Below are 23,168 nucleotides of genomic sequence, written 5' to 3'. Positions count from 1 at the left end.
CTTACAGGACCTGTGGTAGGTCGCTGAAATTTTCAACATGTTGAAAATTCAGCAGCGACCAAAAAGACGCTAGGACTCTTTGGAGACCTCTCACCACCAAACAGAAAATCAAATTTCACTGTCACTCAGTATATGTCACAGTAAAGGACCTGGTCTTGAGCCAAAACATCGCCAATTCCTTCTCTCCACAGATGCTGCCCGTCCCGCTGAGTCACTCCAGCATTTTGTGTCCATCTTCAGTTTAAACCACTAACTGCAATTCCTTCTTATTTGTTCTACCCCTTCCCGTCCAGAATGAATTCCCTATTTGAATTCGCCGACACATTCACGACACAACATTTTTTTCCCATATTTTATTTGATCAAATGTACACACAACATAAATTCTCTGTTAAAAAAAAACTGTAATTCAGCTAAAAAGCCATCTTAATATTTCTGTATCTCCAGCTCTGTAGCGTGCCAGTATATTTTGGTTATAAAGATTTAATTCCAGGATATAAAAATAACCATGCATAAACCATAGTGGTCTGCTTACACAATAACCAATCTGTAATAATCCTTCACAGCAAGATTAAACAGGGCAGGTTCAGGTTTCATAGTGGCTTAGCTTATTGGACCTGGTGCTAGCCAAGTCTAGTGTCACCTTACCCTGTAAGGCAGGGTTTATTCCCGACTATTTCCCCAGTTACATTGACCTTTCAGATTGACCTGACAGATATTGCTTCATCATCTTGCATCTTTCACCAACAATGGCCATGGAATTTATTTCTTAGTCTTTTCCAATTGTTTTGGTCACTTGAGAACTGTTTTGTTTTTGCTGTTGAGCCCACAAAATAGTGGTCTATGATAAATCTAGTCATAGATTTGCAATGGGAAGAAGCCAAAACTAACTGGGCATCAGCTTTCTTCCCTGCATCTGCCACGCACAAAATTCACTCCTGGTATCTTTTCCATTTCCACGGAGCTCATGGTATGGACACTAATTGTATTTCTTTTACTTTTAAACTGAACTAATCCCAGCTGATCTAGATTCAAGGAGTTGGCATTGACTAGATCGGTAACCACTCTCTGACCAATCTCCCTACCACAACTGGAAACCCATTGAAACAAAAGGAGATGGTACCTGGATGGCAGGCGCTGTGTGTGGCAACATTGTGGATGCCTTTCCAATTTGGAATAGCAACCAAAAGAACTTTAATTCCAAGGAAAAATCCAGAGGAAAGTATCTCAGTGTTGGTGTGGGTAGAACTGGGAGTCTTGGTCCACAATAAGTGTTGGATATCTATAAACATAGAAAATAGGAGAAGGGAGTAGAGGCCATTCGGCCCTTCGAGCCTGCACCATTCGCCATTCAATATGATCATGGCAGATCATCCAACTCAGTATCCCATCCCTGCCTTCTCTCCATACCCCCTGATCCCTTTAGCCACAAGGGCCACATCGAACTCCCTCTTAAATATAGCCAATGAACTGGGGCCTCAACTACCTTCTGTGGCAGAGAATTCCACAGATTCACCACTCACTGTGTGAAAAATGATTTTCTCATTTTTGAGTCAGAGATAAGATCACTGATAACTCATGAATCTTACCTCAACAGGGTTTGTATCAACTTGTTCCAATGACTTTGTTCTATTCTGAACTGAACTGCCTTGGTAACCCCATTCCTTCTCTCCAGAGATGCTGCTGCTGCCTGTCCCGCTGAGTTACTCCACCATTTTGTGTCTATTTTTGGTAACAACTCATTAAGGCAATGGCAAACCTAGATAGCGGACATTCAATGAAATATCTGTCTCATTGCCTCAAGATATCATTGGCCAAAGTTGGCACCATCTGTGCGTCCCACCACCTTGGTGCAATGGACAACATCTATAAGTGGGACCTTTGCCCCGCACTAGCCCAGTGTGTGTTGTGTTTTATTAAATCTCTTGCATCTTGGAGATGGCCCAATGCTTGGCAACATTTTCCAGTCAGACTGGCATTTTTAAATAATTATAAAAAAATAAGGCGTGTTTCAGCCAATTTATTTCATCCGTGCTCCACCCTCCGAGCCATTCCTGACCACATCTCCGCCCAAACTCCGACCTTCAAGTACAAAGTACCCGGAGGTTGCAGGTGGTTGCCGGAGGTTGCAGGTAGTGGAAGCAGGTAGGGAGACTGACAAAAACCTCCGGGAACCTTGCACGGAAACCTTGGGTGGGGTGCAAAGTCTCCAGAGTTTTCCGTTCAGGTTTCCTAAGTGGGACAGGGGCATAACTAGTGTTTTCCAAATGCTCAACATTACCTGCAGGTGGAACTCAACGGATCGGGCAGCATCTGATCAGGGAACTAGACAGACAAAATCTTGGCCATCGTTTTCCCTCCACAGATGCTGCCTGGCCCACAGAGTTCCTCCAGCACCTTGTTCTTTCTCTCAAGGTCCCAGAATTTGCAATCTCTTGCATCTCAACAAAACCTTTCAAGCTCGACCTCTCTGAGTTACTCCAGCCCCCTGTGTTGTTTTCCCTCTGTAAACCAGCATCTGCAGTTCCCAGCATCTCCAGAGATGATGCCTGATCTGCTGAGTTCCAGCACTTGTTGTTGTTTTTCTTGTGCTCCAAGCCTCCATTTACAAAGGTAAGGACCTCGTACTTTGTTGACCCTTGCCTCTACAGGATATAACCCTTTCCAAGATTTAAGCACCAATATACGTGCAACTCATCTATTCCATCTCTCCCTTGACAATGTATCCACATTCTCTTATTCTCTCAGCCAAAACGACATCATTTTCACACGCTTCACTTAAACATCACCTGCTACTTATCTGTCCCTTCTGCCCGTCTCTGTCCTCTTACAATCCTCATTACTTCTGCACACATCCCGAGAACAAAAAAAAATGCAGGAAACACTCGGTGGGTCAGGCAGCACCTGTGGAGATAGAAACAGTTAACGTTTCAGGTCCACAACCCCTTTGTGAGTTATTGGGTTTGAACTTGTTCATTAGTTCTGATGGAGAATTGGATAGTTATATGGACGGGAAAGGAATGGAGGGTTATAGTCTGAGCGCAGGTAGATGGGACTAGGGGAGAATACGTGTTCGGCACGGACTAGAAGGGTCGAGATGGCCTGTTTCCGTGCTGTAATTGTTATATGGTTATAGTTCTGATGAAGAGTCCATTAGCCGTTTCTTTCCACAGGAGGAACTCGATGACCTGACCACGGGGAACAGTGGAGGAAGAGACTGACTTTAGTGCCTTCCCACACAGTGGGAAACTTTGATTCTGCTGTGTGGGGATGTTTTATGTTAAATTCTGTGTGTGTGTTCTTTATACCATTTCTGGCTTAATCCCCTCCCTTCACCACCTCCAGTTTAAATTCCAGTTGGAATATTTTGGAGGACCCAAGAACCAAGATGGGTGGAGTGTTGCTCGCATTTTTTTAAATCTCGGATTGCCGGCATCTGCATTATATTTTACGATTTCCATTGGAAATCACCCCTATCTATTGGTCCTCTGAATGGTCGGTCAAAAGACTATCCTTTCAGCTAACAATCTAAAATTATTCTTTTAAATAGCCTCTAACCTTTTCAACTTGTAGCAAACTCCATCCCAAAAATGTCAACATCGCGAACCATCGTCTGTTCAATGACCTTTTCCATTTTCTACTACCATTGACTTCTAAGTGAGACTCCCAAGTGTCAAAGGTGGGGCATCTGATGCTGGTTTCTGAGTGCTTGTAAGAGAGTGTTAGGTTGGGGGCAATTTACCATCTGAATCCCAAAATTCCAATTTCCAAAACTCTCAACCTCTTAGAAACATAGAAATTAGGTGCAGGAGTAGAGGCCATTCGGCCCTTCGAGCCTGCACCGCCATTCAATATGATCATGGCTGATCATCCAACTCACCTGATCATCCCGTACCTGCCTTCTCTCCATACCCCCTGATCCCCTTAGCCGCAAGGGCCACATCTAACTCCCTCTTAAATATAGCCAATGAACTGGCCTCAACTACCCTCTGTGGCAGAGAGTTCCAGAGATTTCACCACTCTCTGTGTGAAAAAAGTTCTTCTCATCTCGGTTTTAAAGGATTTCCCCTTTATCCTTAAGCTGTGACCCCTTGTCCTGGACTTCCCTAACATCGGGAACAATCTTCCTGCATCTAGCCTGTCCAACCCCTTAAGATTTTGTAAGTTTCTATAAGATCCCCTCTCAATCTTCTAAATTCTAGAGAGTATAAACCAAGTCTATCCAGTCTTTCTTCATAAGACAGTCCTGACATCCCAGGAATCAGTCTGGTGAACCGTCTCTGCACTCCCTCTATGGCAATAATGTCCTTCCTCAGATTTGGAGACCAAAACTGTACGCAATACTCCAGGTGTGGTCTCACCAAGACCCTGTACAACTGCAGTAGAACCTCCCTGCTCCTATACTCAAATCCTTTTGCAATGAATTGAGACTGACCAGCCAACCTTCCCTTGCAAAATCCAAATTTGCTGCAAGAATTCACCACTATCTCCCCCCCCGTCTATGTATCAGTCAGCGCCTTGGTCCAGAAGTAACCACACCATGAAACCAGCCACACTTGTCCCACTCGCTTCCCCGCCGCGCATGGCATCCTCTCTCGGCCGACTTGCGTACGTTGAGTATCGCCCGAGTCTTCCAACCACGTCAGTGAGAAGTTGCTCTTCACTCCTTAGGTTTCTCAAAAGGTTTAGCAGCATAACGAGGACTCAGAAGCACCATTGGAGGATGAACTGTGGATCAGATGTTGGCCAACAAACCAGAGAGAACAAGTCTTCAGTGAAACAAGAGCTGCAAAGGACTCTTTTTTTTTTTGTGTTAAAAACAAAGGGTGAAGTCCGCCTGTATTATTCAGGAACAGCTCCAAATATTTCATCTCACGATCTGGCCATGATACAGTTTCCTGTTTCGAACAGTAGATGATCCAATTTGTTGATTGGCGCAGTAGTTAGGCTGTTGAAGTTGGCTGTGGGTCACCATGATGAAATCCCCCTCCCCCCTGAACTAATAGAAAATAGGTGCAGGAGTAGGCCATTCGGCCCTTCGGCCCTTCGATCGATATGTTGTCTCATCCAGTGTTAAGTTTGGCTTCTGCACCTATCCACATTGGCTAACCTCACTCCCTTTGGCTAGGAGTTGGCACTGAATGAATATATTGGCCCACCATCATTGTTAATCACCAGTTATCACAATCTCCCTCCTCCTCTGAGGGTTTCCAGAAGGGAAGAGGGAATGTGAAGAGAGACACACACACATACACACACACACAAAGAAGATAACTTGATGGTCAATTCCTGTGCAATAGATTCCCACTTAGTTACTAATAACGTCACACTTAGCAAAACACCAATACAGCATTCAGGCACTAACATAAGAAGTGATGTGCATTGGGTTTGACAACGGGGTTCCTGCAAAAAATACAACACAGCTTGACCAGAATATAACTCGAGACCACAAGAGTTCCACACCAATAATGCCTCTACAATTACATTACAATGCCTTCAGTTGCATTTGTTTGACCACCAAGTGACAATTGAATGAATGAATGAATGAATGAATGTATGAATGAATGAATGATTGAATGAATGGATGATACTCTAGACCAGTGGTTCCCAACGTGGGGTGTACGCCCCACAGGGGGGCAATTTGATTTTTAACGGGGGCAAATTTTCGATTTTTATTTTTTTGGATTTTCCATCAGGTAAACATATGTAGTTTATGTTTCAGATGTTATTTTGAGTAAATAATTTTTTTGGGGGTAAAAAAGGTCTTTATTGTGCAGTTATTACATAATCCAAGGTATTGGCGTTTTAAGCTTCTTCAGCTGAAACAGAGTTCACTTTTTAAATGATAAGAATTATATATCACCACATGGGGGGGGCATCAGGATTTTAGAGGTGATTAGGTGGGGCATGGGCAAAAAAAGGTTGGGAACCACTGCTCTAGACAACTGAAATGTTTTATGGCTAATACCTTCAGCCAATCAGAATTCTTCTTCTACTTGTGCCGATTTGGGCAAAATGTGCATTTTCATTTAATTGAATCCCAGAGGAATATCGGTGGGGTTGACCCAATCTGATGTCTCGCACCTCTCTGCTAAATGTCTTCAATTCTTTCTTGGAAGCCAGATTTCCATTCATCCACACAAAGTGCTGGAGTAACTCAGCAGATCTGGCAGCATCTCCAGAGAACGCTGATAGGCGACATTTCATTTCAGGGCTGAGACCCATCTTCACACCACCAATTCTCCAGAGGTATTGCCCGATCCGCTGAATTACTCCAGCACTTTGTGCCTTTTGTTGTGAACCAGCATCTGCAGTTCCTTGTGTCTTCATCTTTAATGAAACCGCCATTAATTCTCACACCTTCAGCAGCAAGTCAATAGTAGCCAAGAAGTCCAAATTAAATTAATCAAGGTGGAAATGTTCTTTTAAGATGTTTTTTGTGGAGAGGTTCCAATGAGCCTCAACCCTTGGTAAATGTGACGCCTTCTCCAGGATCCTAGTTGGTTTAATGCAAGAATGTCATTGTCCTATCTGGAACATATGACAATAAACTCTCTTGACTTGACTAATGTCCCCGTTTCTGAGCTTCCAGGTTTCACTGAGAACATCCAGGGACATCTTCACCCAAAACCTAGACATGGTAGAGTCGTAATTATGTTTGATTGTTACTGAGGAACTTTGCCTGCTAGACTGAGTCACACATGTCTTCATTTCCATGAGATGGCAGTCATAGATTCAGAGAGATTCAGCTAACCCTAACCCTAAGACACAAGGCTCTTTGACCCATTGAGTCGGGTGAGAGGGGACCTCATTGAAACATATAAGATTGTTAAGGGCTTGGACACGCTAGAGGCTGGAAACATGTTCCTGATGTTGGGGGAGTCCAGAACCAGGGGCCACAGTTTAAGAATAAGGGGTAAGCCATTTAGAACGGAGATGAGGAAACACTTTTTCTCACAGAGAGTGGCGAGTCTGTGGAATTCTCTGCCTCAGAGGGCAGCGGAGGCAGGTTCTCTGGTGCTTTCAAGTGAGAACTAGATAGGGCTCTTAAACATAGTGGCGTCAGGTGATATGGGGAGAAGGCAAGAACGGGGTACTGATTGGGGATGATCAGCCATGATTACATTGAATGGCGGTGCTGGCTCGAAGGGCCGAATGGCCTCTACGCCTGCACCTATTGTCTATTGAGTCCCCCCCCCTGCCATTGACACCAATCTCGTTTTTTAATCTGCCCACATTCTCAGCAGGTTTCCCCCAGATTCTACAACTCACCTACACACTTGGGGGCAGTGTACAGAGGTCAACAAACCTACTGACCTGCATGCGTTTGGGGTGTGGGTGGAAGCCGGAGCGTCCAGCGGGAAACCCACACAGTTGAGAGGAGAAATAAAAGATACAGAGGGTGGCAGAGGTCAGGGTAGACCTGGGTCACTAGCGCTGTGGGGCAATAGTTCTACCCCCAGTCAAAGCCTCACGAGAGGAATAGATCAGGAAGACGCACAGAGTCTCGTGCCCAGAGTTGTGGAATCGGGAACTAAAGGTTTAAGGTGGGGGGGGGGGGGAGATTTAATAGGAACTTTTTCCATGCAAAGAGTGGTAGATAAGTTGCAGGAGGAGGTAGTTGAGGCAAGTACCATGGCAACGTTCAAGAAACAATTAGGTGCATGGATAGGGCAGGTTTAGAGGGATATGGGCCAAAGGTGGGACTAGTATAGAGGAGACATGTTGGCCAATGCAGGCAAGCTGGGCCGAAGGGCTTGTTTCCACACTGTGTCACTCTATGACTCAGGCAAAAGTTACCTATCAGTTTCAGTCTCGAGCTTGTTAAATTATCTATTTCCTTGAAATTAAATTAATTTTTAAACTAAAGTATTTCCCATCCTGAAAGAACAAAGACAAGGCTGTGCCTCTCTACGAAGGGTAAAACAATCCTCTCGGCAAAACATTTCTGGCAAAACATATCTTATAACTGGTTAATAAATAAAAGGGCAGTTAGTCCCCCCTACTCCATAGAGCCCATCCTTCCAAAAGCTGGTAACTCTACGAACTATCAAACTACTTCCAGTGGCAATCCCAAGGCACGTGGGATCTTAAATAGAAACGTCACTGAACCTCTCTGGCATTGGGCGGCACGGTGGCACAACGGATAGAGGCGCTGCCTCACTACGCCCCAGACCCCCGGTTCGATCCCGGCCCCAGTGTGGATTTAACACGTTCTCCCCGCAACTGTGTGTGCCAGTTTTCTCCGGGATCTCCGGGCAGGTTTGCAGGTTAATTGGCTTGTGTAAACGGCCCCCTGGAGCTTAGGCTGAGAAACTGGGATAAGGTGGAACTTGTGTGAATGGTTGGTCAGAGTGGACTCGGTGGGCCAAAGGGGCTTGTTTCTGAAACTGAACTAAAAGGGACTCCCCGACTCATTAACCCCTTTAGAAGCAATCACAAGAAGAACACACTGGTGCGTTTGTGAATTCTGGAGCTGCGGACATTAGCTGCCCTGTTAGCTGCGGACAGTCTGCAGGAAGATTGTTCCCGATGTTAGGGAAGTCCAGGACAAGGGGTCACAGCTTAAGGATAAGGGGGAATTCCTTTAAAACCGAGATGAGAAGAACTTTTTTCACACAGAGAGTGATGAATCTCTGGAACTCTCTGCCACAGAGGGTAGTTGAGGCCACAGTTCATTGGCTATATTTAAGAGGGAGTTAGATGTGGCCCTTGTGGCTAAAGGGATCAGAGGGTATGGAGAGAAGGCAGGTACGGGATACTGAGTTGGATGATCAGCCATGATCATATTGAATGGCGAATGGTGCAGGCTCGAAGGGCCGAATGGCCTCCTGCACCTAATTTCTATGTTTCTATGTATCACAGCTGCTGAATAGCACCTTGAGTGGCCTGGATTAAATCCTGACCTTTTTTCAAACCCCATACATAGAACATCATTCACCCCGTGACCACATGGGGTTCCCTCTGGGACCCTGCTGCCCCCCTCGACCCCCGTGCAGGAGGTGCAGGAGTAGAGGCCATTCGGCCCTTCGAGCCTGCACCATTCGCCATTCAATATGATCATGGCTGATCATCCAACTCAGTATCCCATCCCTGCCTCCTCTCCATACCCCCTGATCCCTTTAGCCACAAGGGCCACATCTAACGCCCTCTTAAATATAGCAACGCTTATGGCCCTCTGACTCTCCGCCAACATTGAACTAGAACAGGCTTGACGGGCTGAATGGCCCACCACTGCTTCTGCAAGGACATTCTTGCCATAGAGGGAGTGCAGAGACGGTTCACCAGACTGATTCCTGGGATGTCAGGACTGTCTTATGAAGAAAGACTGGGAAGACTTGGTTTATACTCTCTAGAATTTAGGAGATTGAGAGGGGATCTTATAGAAACTTACAAAATTCTTTAGGGGTTGGACAGGCTAGATGCAGGAAGATTGTTCCCGATGTTAGGGAAGTCCAGGACAAGGGGTCACAGCTTAAGGATTAGGGGGAAATCCTTTAAAACCAAGATGAGAAGAACTTTTTTCACACAGAGAGTGGTGAATCTCTGGAACTCTCTGCCGCAGAGGGTAGTTGAGGCCAGTTCATTGGCTATATTTAAGAGGGAGTTAGATGTGGCCCTTGGGGCTAAGGGGATCAGGGGGTAGGGAGAGAAGGCAGGTACGGGATACTGAGTTGGATGATCAGCCATGATCATATTGAATGGCGGTGCAGGCTCGAAGGGCCGAATGGCCTATTCCTGCACCTAATTTCTATGTTTCTCTTTTCTAAGTTTCCGTAATAAAAGGAACATTATTGTATTTAATTATTTTATCTGTTAGCACACAAGCAGAAAGTCAATTCGCTGAAGTAGCAGATGAAGGTGTTCAGTATCAATATCTATTCTTAACATAACACAAAATATCTTATAAATCTCACCTGAGAAAATACACACATTTACATCTGAATGAATCAAATAAATTTCTGCATGTTCAATCAAGAAACATATTTCTTAAATCTTTTTTCTTTGCAAAACAAAAGTGGAAAACAAAATCAAAACTGCTCAAACTACTTGGGTTTTTTTTTTCCAAGTTATAAACTCACCCAGGGGGGGGTGAAAATAGGGAGTATTTTGAAAGACAGACTGCTCACATTGTGCCAGGTACTGTATATACTTTGACTTCCTGAAGCAAAGAAAGTTTCAGGCAACAAGGAGAGAGAGCTGGGTATCGGGTCAGTGTTGGAATTTGGACCCAACCCCAACGTGACCTCATCCCGCACTGTAAACTTTTGTTTTTAGACCTTTGAGAAAACAAAAAATGCGAGATTGAAAATTTCCCCTTTTCACAACCTGTTTCAGAGAATTGGGAAATTCAATTAAAATACCACTGCCCGTTATAGGTCATTGCATCAGAAGGCCACGACGTGTTCAATCTCATCATTGAGTTGTGGAACTTTGCCGAGAAGTCAAAGCTACAGGAAGTTGCGGGAAGATAGTGATTGGCTGAGGGTTTGGGATTAACAATTTCCCCCTCCTCTGTAGCACTTGCCTCTGCCGCCAGATGTTGAAAATATTCAACGCAACGCAACTTGCTGGCCTCAATCATCCACCTGCATTGCAGTGTCTCAATACAAAGATGTAACAAGCATGGACATCTCTCCTGCCCATCTCTCGTTGGCTTGAGAGTTTCAATCAGCCTGTTTTAATGGGTATGAGAAAATCCGAAGAAGGGTCTCGACCCGAAACGTCGCCTATTTCCTTCGCTCCACAGATGTTGCCTCACCTGCTGAGTTTCTCCAGCATTTTTGTCTACCTGAGGAAATCAACCAAATGGTTTGCAATTTATGTGATGGACAGCCAATATCACATTTCTCCCTATCCCAGTCTCCAACTTCTGACCCAACCAGGGTTGGTGCTAGTGTTGCAGAAGGGTGCTGGTAGGTGGCAGGTTAACCCAAAATGTCGCCAACTCGTGCTCTCATGCTGGCTGACCCGCTGAGTTACTCCAGCAATTTGTGTTCCCCACAAGGTCCTCAACATCTGCAGTTCCTTGCGTCTCCTCTCCTGTCTCAACCATGCCAGCTCACATTGCATCAGTCATACCCAACTTGCAGCTGTGACACTGTGGGTCTGAGCTTGTGGGAAACCAGTAAATGAAACGCCCAGAGATTTAGTGTGTCAGGTCAGGCCACACTTCAAAAAAAAATACCCCAAGAGCCACCCACCTACAAAGCTAAAAGAAAGGACATATAAGGTCAGCCATCAGGGAGATTAGAGAATAGTATCTCACAGAGTCCAACATTTATGCAATACCCCAGAGATAAACCAAGAACGCAAAAAGAATTCTAATTTAAAAAATTCTCAAACCACAATCTTTCCCCACTTAAACACAATGATTACAATCTATCACTTTGTGGGAATCGAGTAAAAAGTCCACGTCATTTTTTTAAAAAATCGCACAAAGTGTGGAAGGCAGTCCTGGCTGTGTTTTACTTCAGAACAATTTGTGATTGGGACTCAAGCCAAGGCATCTAATGCTTCCAATTCACCCTCCACCTTGCCTCTGGCTCTTTGATGGTTCTAGCACGGGAACGGACTGGTAAAGTTTCAAGGCTCAGACTAAAATCCCCAACAAGTTAACCAACACCAAGAGAGTTGCTGCAAACCCTGCCTTTCTCAGTAGGAGGAGGAATAAAAGATTCACAGCAATTCCATTCTCACCACAATGAACCAGTGCATCATAATTCAGATTTGGAAGGGAATCAAAAAGGAATGAAAAGGCAGTGGATATCCTGTCTCCTCCAAAATTATCCAATTGGGTGGCTTTCATGTGGTGCAAGATTTTGTTTTAAACTTCCCGGTTCAAAGTGGAATGGACCTTCCCAGGTTGAGAAGGTCACCAAGTACTGGAGTAACTATGAGGGTCAGGCAGCATCTCTGGAGGACCAGAGGTCACAGCCTCAGAACTAAAGGACATTCTTTTAGGAAGGAGATGAGGAGAAATTTCTCCAGTCAGAGGGTGGTGAATCTGTGGAATTCATTGCCACAGACGGCTGTGGAGGCCATCAGTGGATATTTGTCAAGGCAGAGATAGATAGATTCTTGATTAGTGCGGGTGTCAGAGGTTATGGGGAGAAGATAGGCGAATGGGGTTAGGAGGGAGAGATAGATCAGCCATGATTGAATGGCGGAGTAGACTTGATGGGACGAATGGCCTAATTCTGCTCCTATCCCTTATGACCTTGTGCGGACATGGATAGACAACGTTTGAGGCTGGGGCCCTTCTTCAGACTGAAACGTCTTCTGTCCATTTCCTTGTAGATGGAAATGGATAGACAGCATTTCGGTCTGAAGGGTCCCGACTCGAAAAGTCGTCTATCCACGACCTCCAGAGATGTTAAGTTATTCCACCACTTTGTGGCCTTCTTGCAAACCAGCATCTGCAGTTCCTTCCATCAATATCAGGAATGTGTTGGACACCAATGGACTCCCATTCCTTACTCCTCTTCCATTACACCTCCAACCTCCCTACTTTTTCAGCCCACCTCCCAAATTGGAAAAAAAAACTCCCTCTTCGAATTTCAAAGCGAGCCGGGGAGCCATTCCCCCCACAGCGACTATACTATCCCAGACTTGTGTCGCACATGCACGATTCCAGCAAGAGGGAACTGCAACAGAGGCAAACTGCAGAGCGCGAGGGAGAGAGGGAGAGTTTGAGGATGGAATTGAAGGATGCGTTGGGAATGTCCTCAAGTCTAGTGAGTGACTCTATCCAAAGGAACAGATCTCCTTTGGAAGAGTTCAGTGCAGATATTGACAATTAACACGAGGCACCATAAACGCCCCACATCCTCCCTGTAAAAAGGAAATAGCAAAATGCAACTTTTGAGGCAAATGTCCCAAGAATGGACACACGCTGAAAGTTTCGTAGCACCTCCCGACTAGCACGGCTGGAATGCACCTCTAGATAAAGTGCTGTGATCTACAGAACGCTCCACTGAATGACACTGGTGTCCTTCCCTCCGATGGAGATGAGACTGCCGCTGTCGTGGAGAAAGGTAACGTTGGTCACGTGGCTGCTGTGCCCGCTGTACTTGTAACTTGGTGCCTGCAATAAAACACACACACACACTCACAGTTGCAGCACACGTGCCGTGATCGGTGTAATTAGAGATTAGACAAATCTCACCACTTACACAATTCTTTCGCCGACTTGTCATTAGTTGCAGCAGGTCACCGAAGATTTTCAACATGTTGAAAATCCAGCGGCGACGAGAAAAAGGTACGACTCTTTGGGCGATTATTCAGGTGTCACCACGCAACATGTCGACACGTTACGCTTGTATGGTCGTGAGTAGTCTTGCGTTACTCCAGCATTTTATGCACAAAAGAAAAGTGCTGGAGGAATTCAGCAGGTCAGACAGCAGCTGGGCAGCACAGTGGTACAGCGGGTGGAGCTGCTGCCTCACCGCGCCAGAGACACAGGTTCGATTCCCACCTCGGCTGCTGCGTCTGTGTGGGGTTTGCACGCTCTCCCCGTGACCGGGTGCTCCGGATTCCTCCCACTTCCCAAAGACGTGCGGGTGTGTAGGTTAATTGGCCACTCTGTAAATTGCCCCCTAGTGTGTGCAAGGAGTGGATGAGATAACATGGAACTGGTGGGCTGAAGGGCCTGCTTCCATGCTAAATGTTTCATGGTGGGAGGATGAAAGAAAGATCTTACAGGAAAGGGAGGGGCGGAATATGTTTGAGAGGAGGGTTCCTCTGCCAAGTTGGCAGAATGCCCAGCGCCCGGGCTATCTAGGGTGGCGAATAAATCACAAGGGTAGCAGTCCAATTTCCTGATCTATTTATAATTATTGACCACGGAAATTATTGTTACATGTGTATAAAAATAAAACCCCCAGACTCTGGTGAATGTTTCACCTCATTGCATACGTGATATATGTTGCATCAAATACTGTGAACTGATCAAAACCACAGCTTGTTGGCTGGGTTTGATGCACGTCACTGAGTTGTAACATAGGCATCAGGCACTTGCTGCCACACGCATGCCCACTCTGGTCCGATTCACGAGTGACAGCGCTGCTCAAGAACCGGAACAAGGTGGGTTGAGCGGCTACCACACAGCGCTAGAGACCCCAGATACCTTGGCTGCTGCCTTTGTGGAGTTTGCATGATCTCCTTGCCTCTTGCATGTTCTCCTTGCGCTTTGCAAAAGAACCACATGGAAACAAGGCCATTCGCACCACTGAGATCTCACCGACCATTGACCAGTAGCACAGGGGTGCAATGGGAAAACTGCTACCTCACAGCGCCAGAGACCTAGGTTCAATCCTGCCTGCAGGTGCTGTCTGTGCGGAGTTTGCACGTTCGCTCTCTGTGACTGCTTGGGCTTCCCCCCCATGCTCCAGTTTCCTCTCACATTCCAAAGACCTCCAGGATTGTAGGTTAATGGGCTTCTGTAAATTGTCCCTAGTGTGTAGGGAGTGGATGAGATAATGGGATAACATAGAACTAGCGTGAACAGGTGATCGAAGGTCAGCTGGAGTAACTCAGCGGGTCAGGCAGCATCAGTGGAGAACATGGATAGGTGACGTTTCACAGAGTGCTGGAGTAACTCAGCGGGTCAGGCAGCATCTGTGGAGAACATGGATAGGTGACGTTTCACAGAGTGCTGGAGTAACTCAGCGGGTGCAGAAGCATCCATGGAGCTAAGGAAATAGGCAACGTTTCGGGCCGAAACCCGGAAGGGTTTCGGCCCGAAACGTTGCCTATTTCCAGAAGGGTTTCGGCCCGAAACGTTGCCTATTTCCTTAGCTCCATAGATGCTGCTGCACCATAACTCAGTGGGTCAGGCAGCATCTGTGGAGAACATGGATAGGTGACGTTTCACAGAGTGCTGGAGTGACTCAGCGGGTCAGGCAGCATCTGTGGAGAACATGGATAGGTGACGTTTCACAGAGTGCTGGAGTAACTCAGCGGGTCAGGCAGCATCTGTGGAGAACATGGATAGGTGACGTTTCACAGAGTGCTGGAGTAACTCAGCGGGGTAGGCAGCATTGTATGGATAGGAGGGGGCAAGGTGGGAAGTTGGCAGGACAAAGTCGGGCAGGTAATAGATTTATTTTCCATGCTATCCCTCTACCTGCCTGCACACTGCCACTCGATTAATATTGCCCACAGCTCTGTTAATTATAACATTAGGCCTCAGCCTTAGTTAGAGATATAGCACAGAAACAGGCCCTTCAGCCCACCGAGTCTGTACTGACCAGCAATCGTACATTAGCAGTATCCTAGATGCTGGGGATATTTTTACAACTTACTAAAGGCAACAAATCTGAACGTCTTTGTATTGTGGGAAGAAACCAGAGCAAACGCATGTGGTCACGGGGAGAACGTGCAAACTCCTTACAGACAGCACATGTAGCCAGGATCAAAGCCGGGTCTCTGGCACTGCGAGGCAGCAGCACTACCCGCTGTTCTACCATGCCGCCCATGCTAAGGGAACCTCAAATCGCGTCAGATACTTACCCGAGGTTGCGAGCAGGGATATGAAAACAGGTTGACTTTTCCAAAATCATCAGCTGTAGCGAGGAGTCGGCTGTCAGGGGACCGACAGATGCCGTTTACATCCGTCCCGTCAGCTCCCTCCGGCCAAATGCCTGGGGTCAGGAACATCAATGACAAAACGGTCAGCAAGACAGTGATGCAGATGACCACGGCAGGTCGGCAGTGGACACGGCACAGTTACTTTGTCCAGATGCAAGGGCACAGCAACACCACACACCTGCTCTTCACCCAGTCAACATGACAAGGTGGGCTGCAAGCAATGAGCGGCACACACACGCAGAGGGTGGGACACGGGGACACAGAGACACGCACATACACACACACGGATACACACACACAGACACACACGCAGAGACACACGCAGAGACACACGCAGACACACACACACGGATACACAGAGACACGGACACACACACACACAGAGGGTGGGACACGGGGACACAGAGACACGCACATACGCACACACTCGGACACACAGACACACACGCAGAGACACACGCAGAGACACACGCACACACACACACACAGAGACACGCACATACACACACACACACACACACGGATACACACACACGGACACACAGAGACACGGACACACACACAGACACGGCCACATAGAGACATGGACACACACAGAGACACAGACACACGCGCGCACACAGAGACACATGCACACACACACACACACACAGAGGGTGGGACACGGGGACACAGAGACAGACACACAGACACGCGCGCGCACATGCACACACACACATGGACACAGAGACACACACACACTGACACACAGACACACAGACACACACACACACACACAGAGACACACGCACACACACACACGGACACAGAGACATGCACACACACACACACACACACAAAGACACACATTTTACAGGGCAACCAACAGGAGAATACAAGCTGCTGATTGCACCAGGCTCTGAACACCTGTACACAGCACTCACCGAACACCTGGAAGGTGAGCCCGCAGGTGGAGGTGGCCCACTCCACATCCCGCACCACGTCCGCACTCGGCACCTGCTTGCAGTTGGGGGTCCCTGTGGAAGGAAGTGGGCGGTTCAATGCCAAGCAGGGACGTACGTATCAGGGAGTGGACATCACTTGTACACCAAAGGCCCAGATAGGACACAGAGTGCTGGAGTAACTCAGCGGGTCAGGCAGCATCTGTGAGGAACATGGATAGGTGACGTTTCACAGAGTGCTGGAGTAACTCAGCGGGTGCAGCAGCATCTATGGAGCTAAGGAAATAGGCAACGTTTCGGGCCGAAACCCAGAAGGGTTTCGGCCCGAAACGTTGCCTATTTCCAGAAGGGTTTCGGCCCGAAACGTTGCCTATTTCCTTAGCTCCATAGATGCTGCTGCACCATAACTCAGTGGGTCAGGCAGCATCTGTGGAGAACATGGATAGGTGACGTTTCACAGAGTGCTGGAGTAACTCAGCGGTTCAGGCAGCATCTGTGGGGAACATGGATAGGTGACGTTTCACAGAGTGCTGGAGTAACTCAGCGGGTCAGGCAGCATCTGTGGAGAACATGGATAGGTGACGTTTCACAGAGTGCTGGAGTAACTCAGCGGGTCAGGCAGCATCTGTGGGGAACATGGATAGGTGACGTTTCACAGAGTGCTGGAGTAACTCAGTGGGTCAGGCAGCATCTGTGGAGAACATGGATAGGTGACGTTTCACAGAGTGCTGGAGTAACTCAGTGGGTCAGGCAGCATCTGTGGGGAACATGGATAGGTGACGTTTCTGGTTGAGACCCTTCTGCACATACACTCCCGACCTGCTCAGTTACTCCAGCACTTTGTGTCTTCTTTTGTAAACCAGCATCTGCAGTTACTTGTATATCCAGAGAGGAACCCTGCCCTGGAAGTTCAGGCCAACATGTGGATGACAAGAGCCAATAGATGCTGGAATCTGGAGCAAAGCAATAATTCAACTCCCATCCTTGGTCATCCTCTGTCTGACAGCTCCCAGCTATTCAGGCAAACTGTACCATACACAAGCACAATCAAGCCGCACACAAGTACAACAGGTAGCGTAAACAGAAAATCCAAGTGCAGAATATGGTGTTACAGTGTTATAGCAGTAAAGAGAAAGTGCAGTAAAAAAATTGCAAAGGCCACAATGGGGTAGGTTGGAAGATCAGGAGGTAAATGCATACCTTTGGTCCAAGTGCCTTAGCAAAGAATTTAGTGCCCGTTTCAATTGAGTTGGCATCACCGATCAACACTTTTTACGCAAACATCCAGTCGGAGATGCTTACAACACGGAAACAGGCCATTGAGCCAACTTGCCCATGGCAAGCAAGATGCTAAATTATTATGATCAAGCAACTAAGTAAACATGCCATGTGTGAAATGCAGCTGCCTTTTCCAAACTACCTTCAACAAACTTACAATAGAGTGTGTGTGTGTGTGTGTGTGTGTGTGTGTGTGTGTGTGTGTGTGTGTGTGTCTGTGTGTGTGTGTGTGTGTGTGTGTGTGTGTGTGTGTGTGTGTGTGTGTGTGTGTGTGTGTGTGTGTGTGTGTGTGTGTGTGTGTGTGTGTGTGTGTGTGTGTGTGTGTGTGTGTGTGTGGAGGAAAGAACTGCTGATGCTGGTTTAAATTTCTTGTTTCCAGTTTTTTTAAAGTGGAATTCTCTGTCTCAGAGGGCGGTGGAGGCCGGTTCTCCGGATGCTTTCAAGAGAGAGCTAGATAGGGCTCTTAAAAAATAGCGGAGTCAGGGGATATGGGGAGAAGGCAGGAACGGGGTACTGATTGTGGATGATCAGCCATGATCACATTGAATGGCGGTGCTGGCTCGAATGGCCTACTCCTGCACCTATTGTCTATTGTCTAAATTGAAGGTAGATAGACATAAAATGCTGGAGTAACTCAGCGGGACAGGCAGCATCTGTGGAGAGGAGGAATGGGTCTCGACCCGAAATGTCACCCATTCCTTCTTTCCAGAGATGCTGCCTGTCCCGCTGAGTTACTCCAGCTTTTTGTGTCTATCTTCACAGTGGGCCATGTTGGGCGAGAGAGGTGGGGGGCAAACGATATACTCACAGTACAGAACTTCATAGTCTCCGGAGTTGGTGACTATATAACGGCTGTCCGTAGACCAGTCCAGGTGAGTTATAAAACTCGAGTGCCCCTGAGATGGGAAACAAAAAGGCTTTGTATAACATTTCAAAGAATAAATCTGTAAACTGTACAAGGCACAGAGCAAAAAAAAAAAAAAAAAAATCCATTACTCACACTGAAGATAGATACAAAAAGCTGGAGTAACTCAGTGGGACGGGAAGCATCTCTGGAGAGAAGGAATGGGTGACGTTTCAGGTCGAGACCCTTCCTGCTCCGTTGCAGGACTAGCAGGTCCAGGAACAGCTTCTTCCCTGCTGTTACATTACTCAACACTGTACCTCGGTGACTGCCAATCACCCCCCTCCCCCCCCCGGACACTCCTTCCACCACTACTATGACTGTATGCATGTAAATATATTTATTTATTGCTCATATTCTATGTCGCTCCTCTAGGGAGATGCTAACTGCTTTTCGTTGTCTCTGTACTATACACTGCACCATGAATCTGAATCTCCGACCTTCAGAACTTCTCTGCCTCAGAGGGCGGTGGAGGCCGGTTCTCTGGATGCTTTCAAGAGAGAGCTAGATAGGGCTCTTAAAGATAGCGGAGTCAGGGGATATGGGGAGAAGGCAGGAACAGGGTACTGATTGTGGATGATCAGCCATGATCACATTGAATGGCGGTGCTGGCTCGAATGGCCTACTCCTGCACCTATTGTCTATTGTCTAAATTGAAGGTAGATAGACACAAAATGCTGGAGTAACTCAGCGGGACAGGCAGCATCTGTGGAGAGGAGGAATGGGTCTCGACCCGAAACGTCACCCATTCCTACTCTCCAGAGGTGCTGCCTGTCCCACCTTTTTGTGTCTATCTTTGGTTTAAACCAGCATCTGCAGTTCCTTCCCACACAATTACTCACACTCGTTGGCTTGAAGTTTATTTTTGTTGCATTTGCCAAACTGCAACTGCCTATAGACTTTGCTTTCTTAAATATGTCAAGGAATAATTTAAGGCAAAACTTTGTGAATGAAAACCATTCTTTGATGGTTTTCACTTCCTCACCACTTGCCGACTCATGCCAACAATCGCTGCTCATGTGCGGAAATAAAATCCCCGCTAAACTACTGCAGGTTTTTAAATCGAATTCATGCTTGATTTGCTAGTTGTGTCGTTTAATTTTAGTTTAGAGATACAGCGCGGAAACAGGACCTTCTGCTCAACTAAGTCCGTGCCGACCAGCGATCCCCGCACACTTACACTATCTCACACACACACACACACACACACACTAGGGACAATTATACCTAGCCAATTAACCTACAAGACTCTGTGTGTCTTTGGAGTAATAATAATAATAATAATTTGATTTATAGAGCACTTTAAAAATAATCATAGTTGCAACAAAGTGCTGTGCATCACTAATCATTGACAAAAAAGTTAATACACACCAATAATAACAATCAAAAGAAATAGTAGGAAAAGACATGTAAAATAAAGAAACATTAAAAACAATAAAAACAGAAGCAAAGTCTCAGGCATGGTCAAAAGCCAGGGAGTACAAATGTGTTTTAACACTGTATTTGAAGATGGACAGTGAGGGAGGAAACCGAAGATCTCGGAGAAAATTACGCTCATATCATAAACTCTGTGGTAAGCAGAAGGTATCAGGATGTACTGCAGATTTTTTTTTTTAAAGTCAGGAGAGAAAAGTTACAATAAAACTGATAATCTACTGCTAAATACTCAAAGATCTCAGTGACCGGCAGAGCTGTCATCTGCTTCTTCTTCTTGCGTACGGCACACTTACTCGTTCAATGCTTCATTTAAACTAATTGGGGTCCTTTTTCGGACACAGAACAGTACAGCACAAGAGCAGGCCCTTCGGCCCACAATGTCCATGCTGTACATAATGTCAACATAAACTAGTGTAGAATACAAAGTCCCGCAGATGCTGGTTTACACCAAAGATAGACACAGAGTGCTGGAGTAACTCAGCAGGTCAGGCAGCATCTGTGCTGGAGTGACGTTTCACAGAGTGCTGGAGTAACTCAGCGGGTCAGGCAGCATCTGTGGAGAACATGGATAGGTGACGTTTCACAGAGTGCTGGAGTAACTCAGCGGGTGCAGCAGCATCTATGGAGCTAAGGAAATAGGCAACGTTTCGGGCCGAAACCCGGAAGGGTTTCGGCCCGAAACGTTGCCTATTTCCAGAAGGGTTTCAGCCCGAAACGTTGCCTATTTCCTGAGCTCCATAGATGCTGCTGCACCATAACTCAGCGGGTCAGGCAGCATCTATGGAGCTTATTTTCTCCTTATTTTCTCCTTATTGGAGAAAAGGAATAGGCGACATTTCGGGTTAGAACAAATGAATGAAAGAGATGCAGAAAGTAACGGTCAAGGAAAGGTGGAGCCCACAATGATCCATTGTTGGCTGGGGGGGGGGGGGAACTGGAGATATGAGAAGTTTCAGAACAATCAGAGACATGGAAAGGATCAAGGAAAGGTGGAGCCCACAATGGTCCATTGTGGCTGGGGGGGGGGGGGGACTGGATATATAAGAGAAGATTCAGAACAATCAGAGACATGGAAAGGATCAAGGAAAGGTGGAGCCCACAATGGTCCATTGTTGGCTGGGGGGGGGGGGGGGGTGTATGGAGGCAAACAGTGGAACTGTTTGTATTCACTGGAGTTTAGAAGGATGAGGGGGTATATCTTATAGAAACATATAAAATTATAAAAGGACAGGACAAGCTGGATGCAGGAAAAATGTTCCCAATGTTGGGCGAGTCCAGAACCAGGGGCCACACACAGTCTTAGAATAAAGGGGAGGTCATTTAAGACCGAGGTGAGAAAAAACTTTTTCACCCAGAGAGTTGTGAATTTGTGGAATTCCCTGCCACAGAGGGCACAGTGGAGGCCAAATCACTGGATGGATTTAAGAGAGAGTTAGACAGAGCTCTAGGGGCTGGTGGAGTCAAGGGATATGGGGAGAAGGCAGGCACGGGTTATTGATAGGGGATGATCAGCCATGATCACAATGAATGGCGGTGCTGGTGCAGCTCGAAGGGCCGAATGGCCTCCTCCTGCACCTATTTTCTATGTTTCTAACTGGCCGGACGACCAAGATGGGAATGGAGGAATGAAATGAGAAATCAACATTCATACTGTACTTGAAATGAGAGAACAACTTTGGGAGTTGTTCAGGCTCCACTTACCGAGCATCTGCCCACACGGCTGTACTTCCTGCCGTTCTCCGCCACACCGTAGATGTAAACATAGTTATCGTGTGATCCAATGGCCAGGAAATTGCCGTCTATCAGGAAGAACGGAAAATCAATTAGGATCTTTGTGGAGTGAAAAATGATCAATAACCAATGATTGACAACGTTATGGCAATTCACGGACTGGACTTTACAATTCATTTCAAACGGGCTACAATTACACGGGTATATCCTCGTTAATATCCTGACCCGCTGAGTTACTCCAGCACTCTGTGAAACGTCACCTATCCATGTTCTCCACAGATGCTGTCTGACCCGCTGAGTTACTCCAGCACTCTGTGAAACGTCACCTATCCATGTTCTCCACAGATGCTGCCTGACCCTCTGAGTTACTCCAGCACTCTGTGAAATGTCACCTATCCATGTTCTCCACAGATGCTGCCTGACCCGCTGAGTTACTCCAGCACTCTGTGAAACGTCACCTATCCATGTTCTCCACAGATGCTGCCTGGCCCGCAGAGTTACTGGTTTCACTCTGAAACGTTGCCTATTTCCTTAGCTCCATAGATGCTGCCTGACCCGCTGAGTGACTCCAGCACTCTGTGAAACGTCACCTATCCATGTTCCCCACAGATGCTGCCTGACCCGCTGAGTCACTCCAGCACTCTGTGAAACGTCACCTATCCATGTTCTCCACAGATGCTGCCTGACCCGCTGAATTACTCCAGCACACTCCGAATCGTCACCTATCCAGGTTCTCCACAGATGCTGCCTGACCCGCTGAGTTACTCCAGCACATACCTGGTGAATAGCACATCACCGACAGCTTCTCATTTCCGTCGGTGTGAACGGTGACAAGATCCTTCGTCTCGACATCGAAAACCATCCACCTGAGACAGAAAAGAGATGTCAGTTTTTCACCAGAGGGAGCAAGGTGGCAATGCACCTTTTTTCCGACAAGCTGCTTACAGAGATAGATAGATTCTTGATTAGTACGGGAACCCCTGTATAAAGATGTGCCTCGTACACACCACTACCATATCTGCTTCCACCACCATCCCGGCATGAAATAATAATAATAATAATATCTTTTATTGTCATTGCACATTAGTGCAACGAGATTTAGTTGCAGCTTCCATCCGATGTCAAAAAAATAAAATGAATAAAAATAAGCTGTGTGAGGTGACCATCCGAGGGAGACAGTCCAGGGGGGGATGGGGGGCACTCAGCAGGGCCGGTTCAGAGCCGCTATAGCTCTGGAAATTAAGCTGTTTCTGAGTCTGGAGGTTCGGGCGTAGAAGGCCTTGTAAC

The 23,168-nt window shown here is 46.8% G+C and overlaps 1 protein-coding gene across 1 annotated transcript in view; it reads right to left on the bottom strand.

The window, feature by feature from the left end:
* Nucleotides 1-9,794: 9,794 nt before the first annotated feature.
* Nucleotides 9,795-23,168, bottom strand: part of LOC129714098 (echinoderm microtubule-associated protein-like 1) — a 49,044-nt gene continuing 35,670 nt past the window's right edge. Inside the window, exons 14-19 of the mRNA XM_055663566.1 lie at nucleotides 22,659-22,818; nucleotides 21,852-21,949; nucleotides 18,618-18,705; nucleotides 16,514-16,606; nucleotides 15,513-15,643; nucleotides 9,795-13,086 (exon numbers count right to left, since the gene is read on the bottom strand). Coding sequence (XP_055519541.1) covers nucleotides 12,961-13,086; nucleotides 15,513-15,643; nucleotides 16,514-16,606; nucleotides 18,618-18,705; nucleotides 21,852-21,949; nucleotides 22,659-22,818 — 696 coding nt within the window. The 3' untranslated portion in view covers nucleotides 9,795-12,960. The remainder of the gene's footprint in view (nucleotides 13,087-15,512; nucleotides 15,644-16,513; nucleotides 16,607-18,617; nucleotides 18,706-21,851; nucleotides 21,950-22,658; nucleotides 22,819-23,168) is intronic.

Source organism: Leucoraja erinacea, chromosome 38, assembly GCF_028641065.1.
Source record: "Leucoraja erinacea ecotype New England chromosome 38, Leri_hhj_1, whole genome shotgun sequence".
Lineage (NCBI taxonomy): Eukaryota > Metazoa > Chordata > Chondrichthyes > Rajiformes > Rajidae > Leucoraja > Leucoraja erinaceus.
Note: the sequence above shows the minus strand (reverse complement) of the source record. Positions and strands in the feature narration are given on the sequence as shown.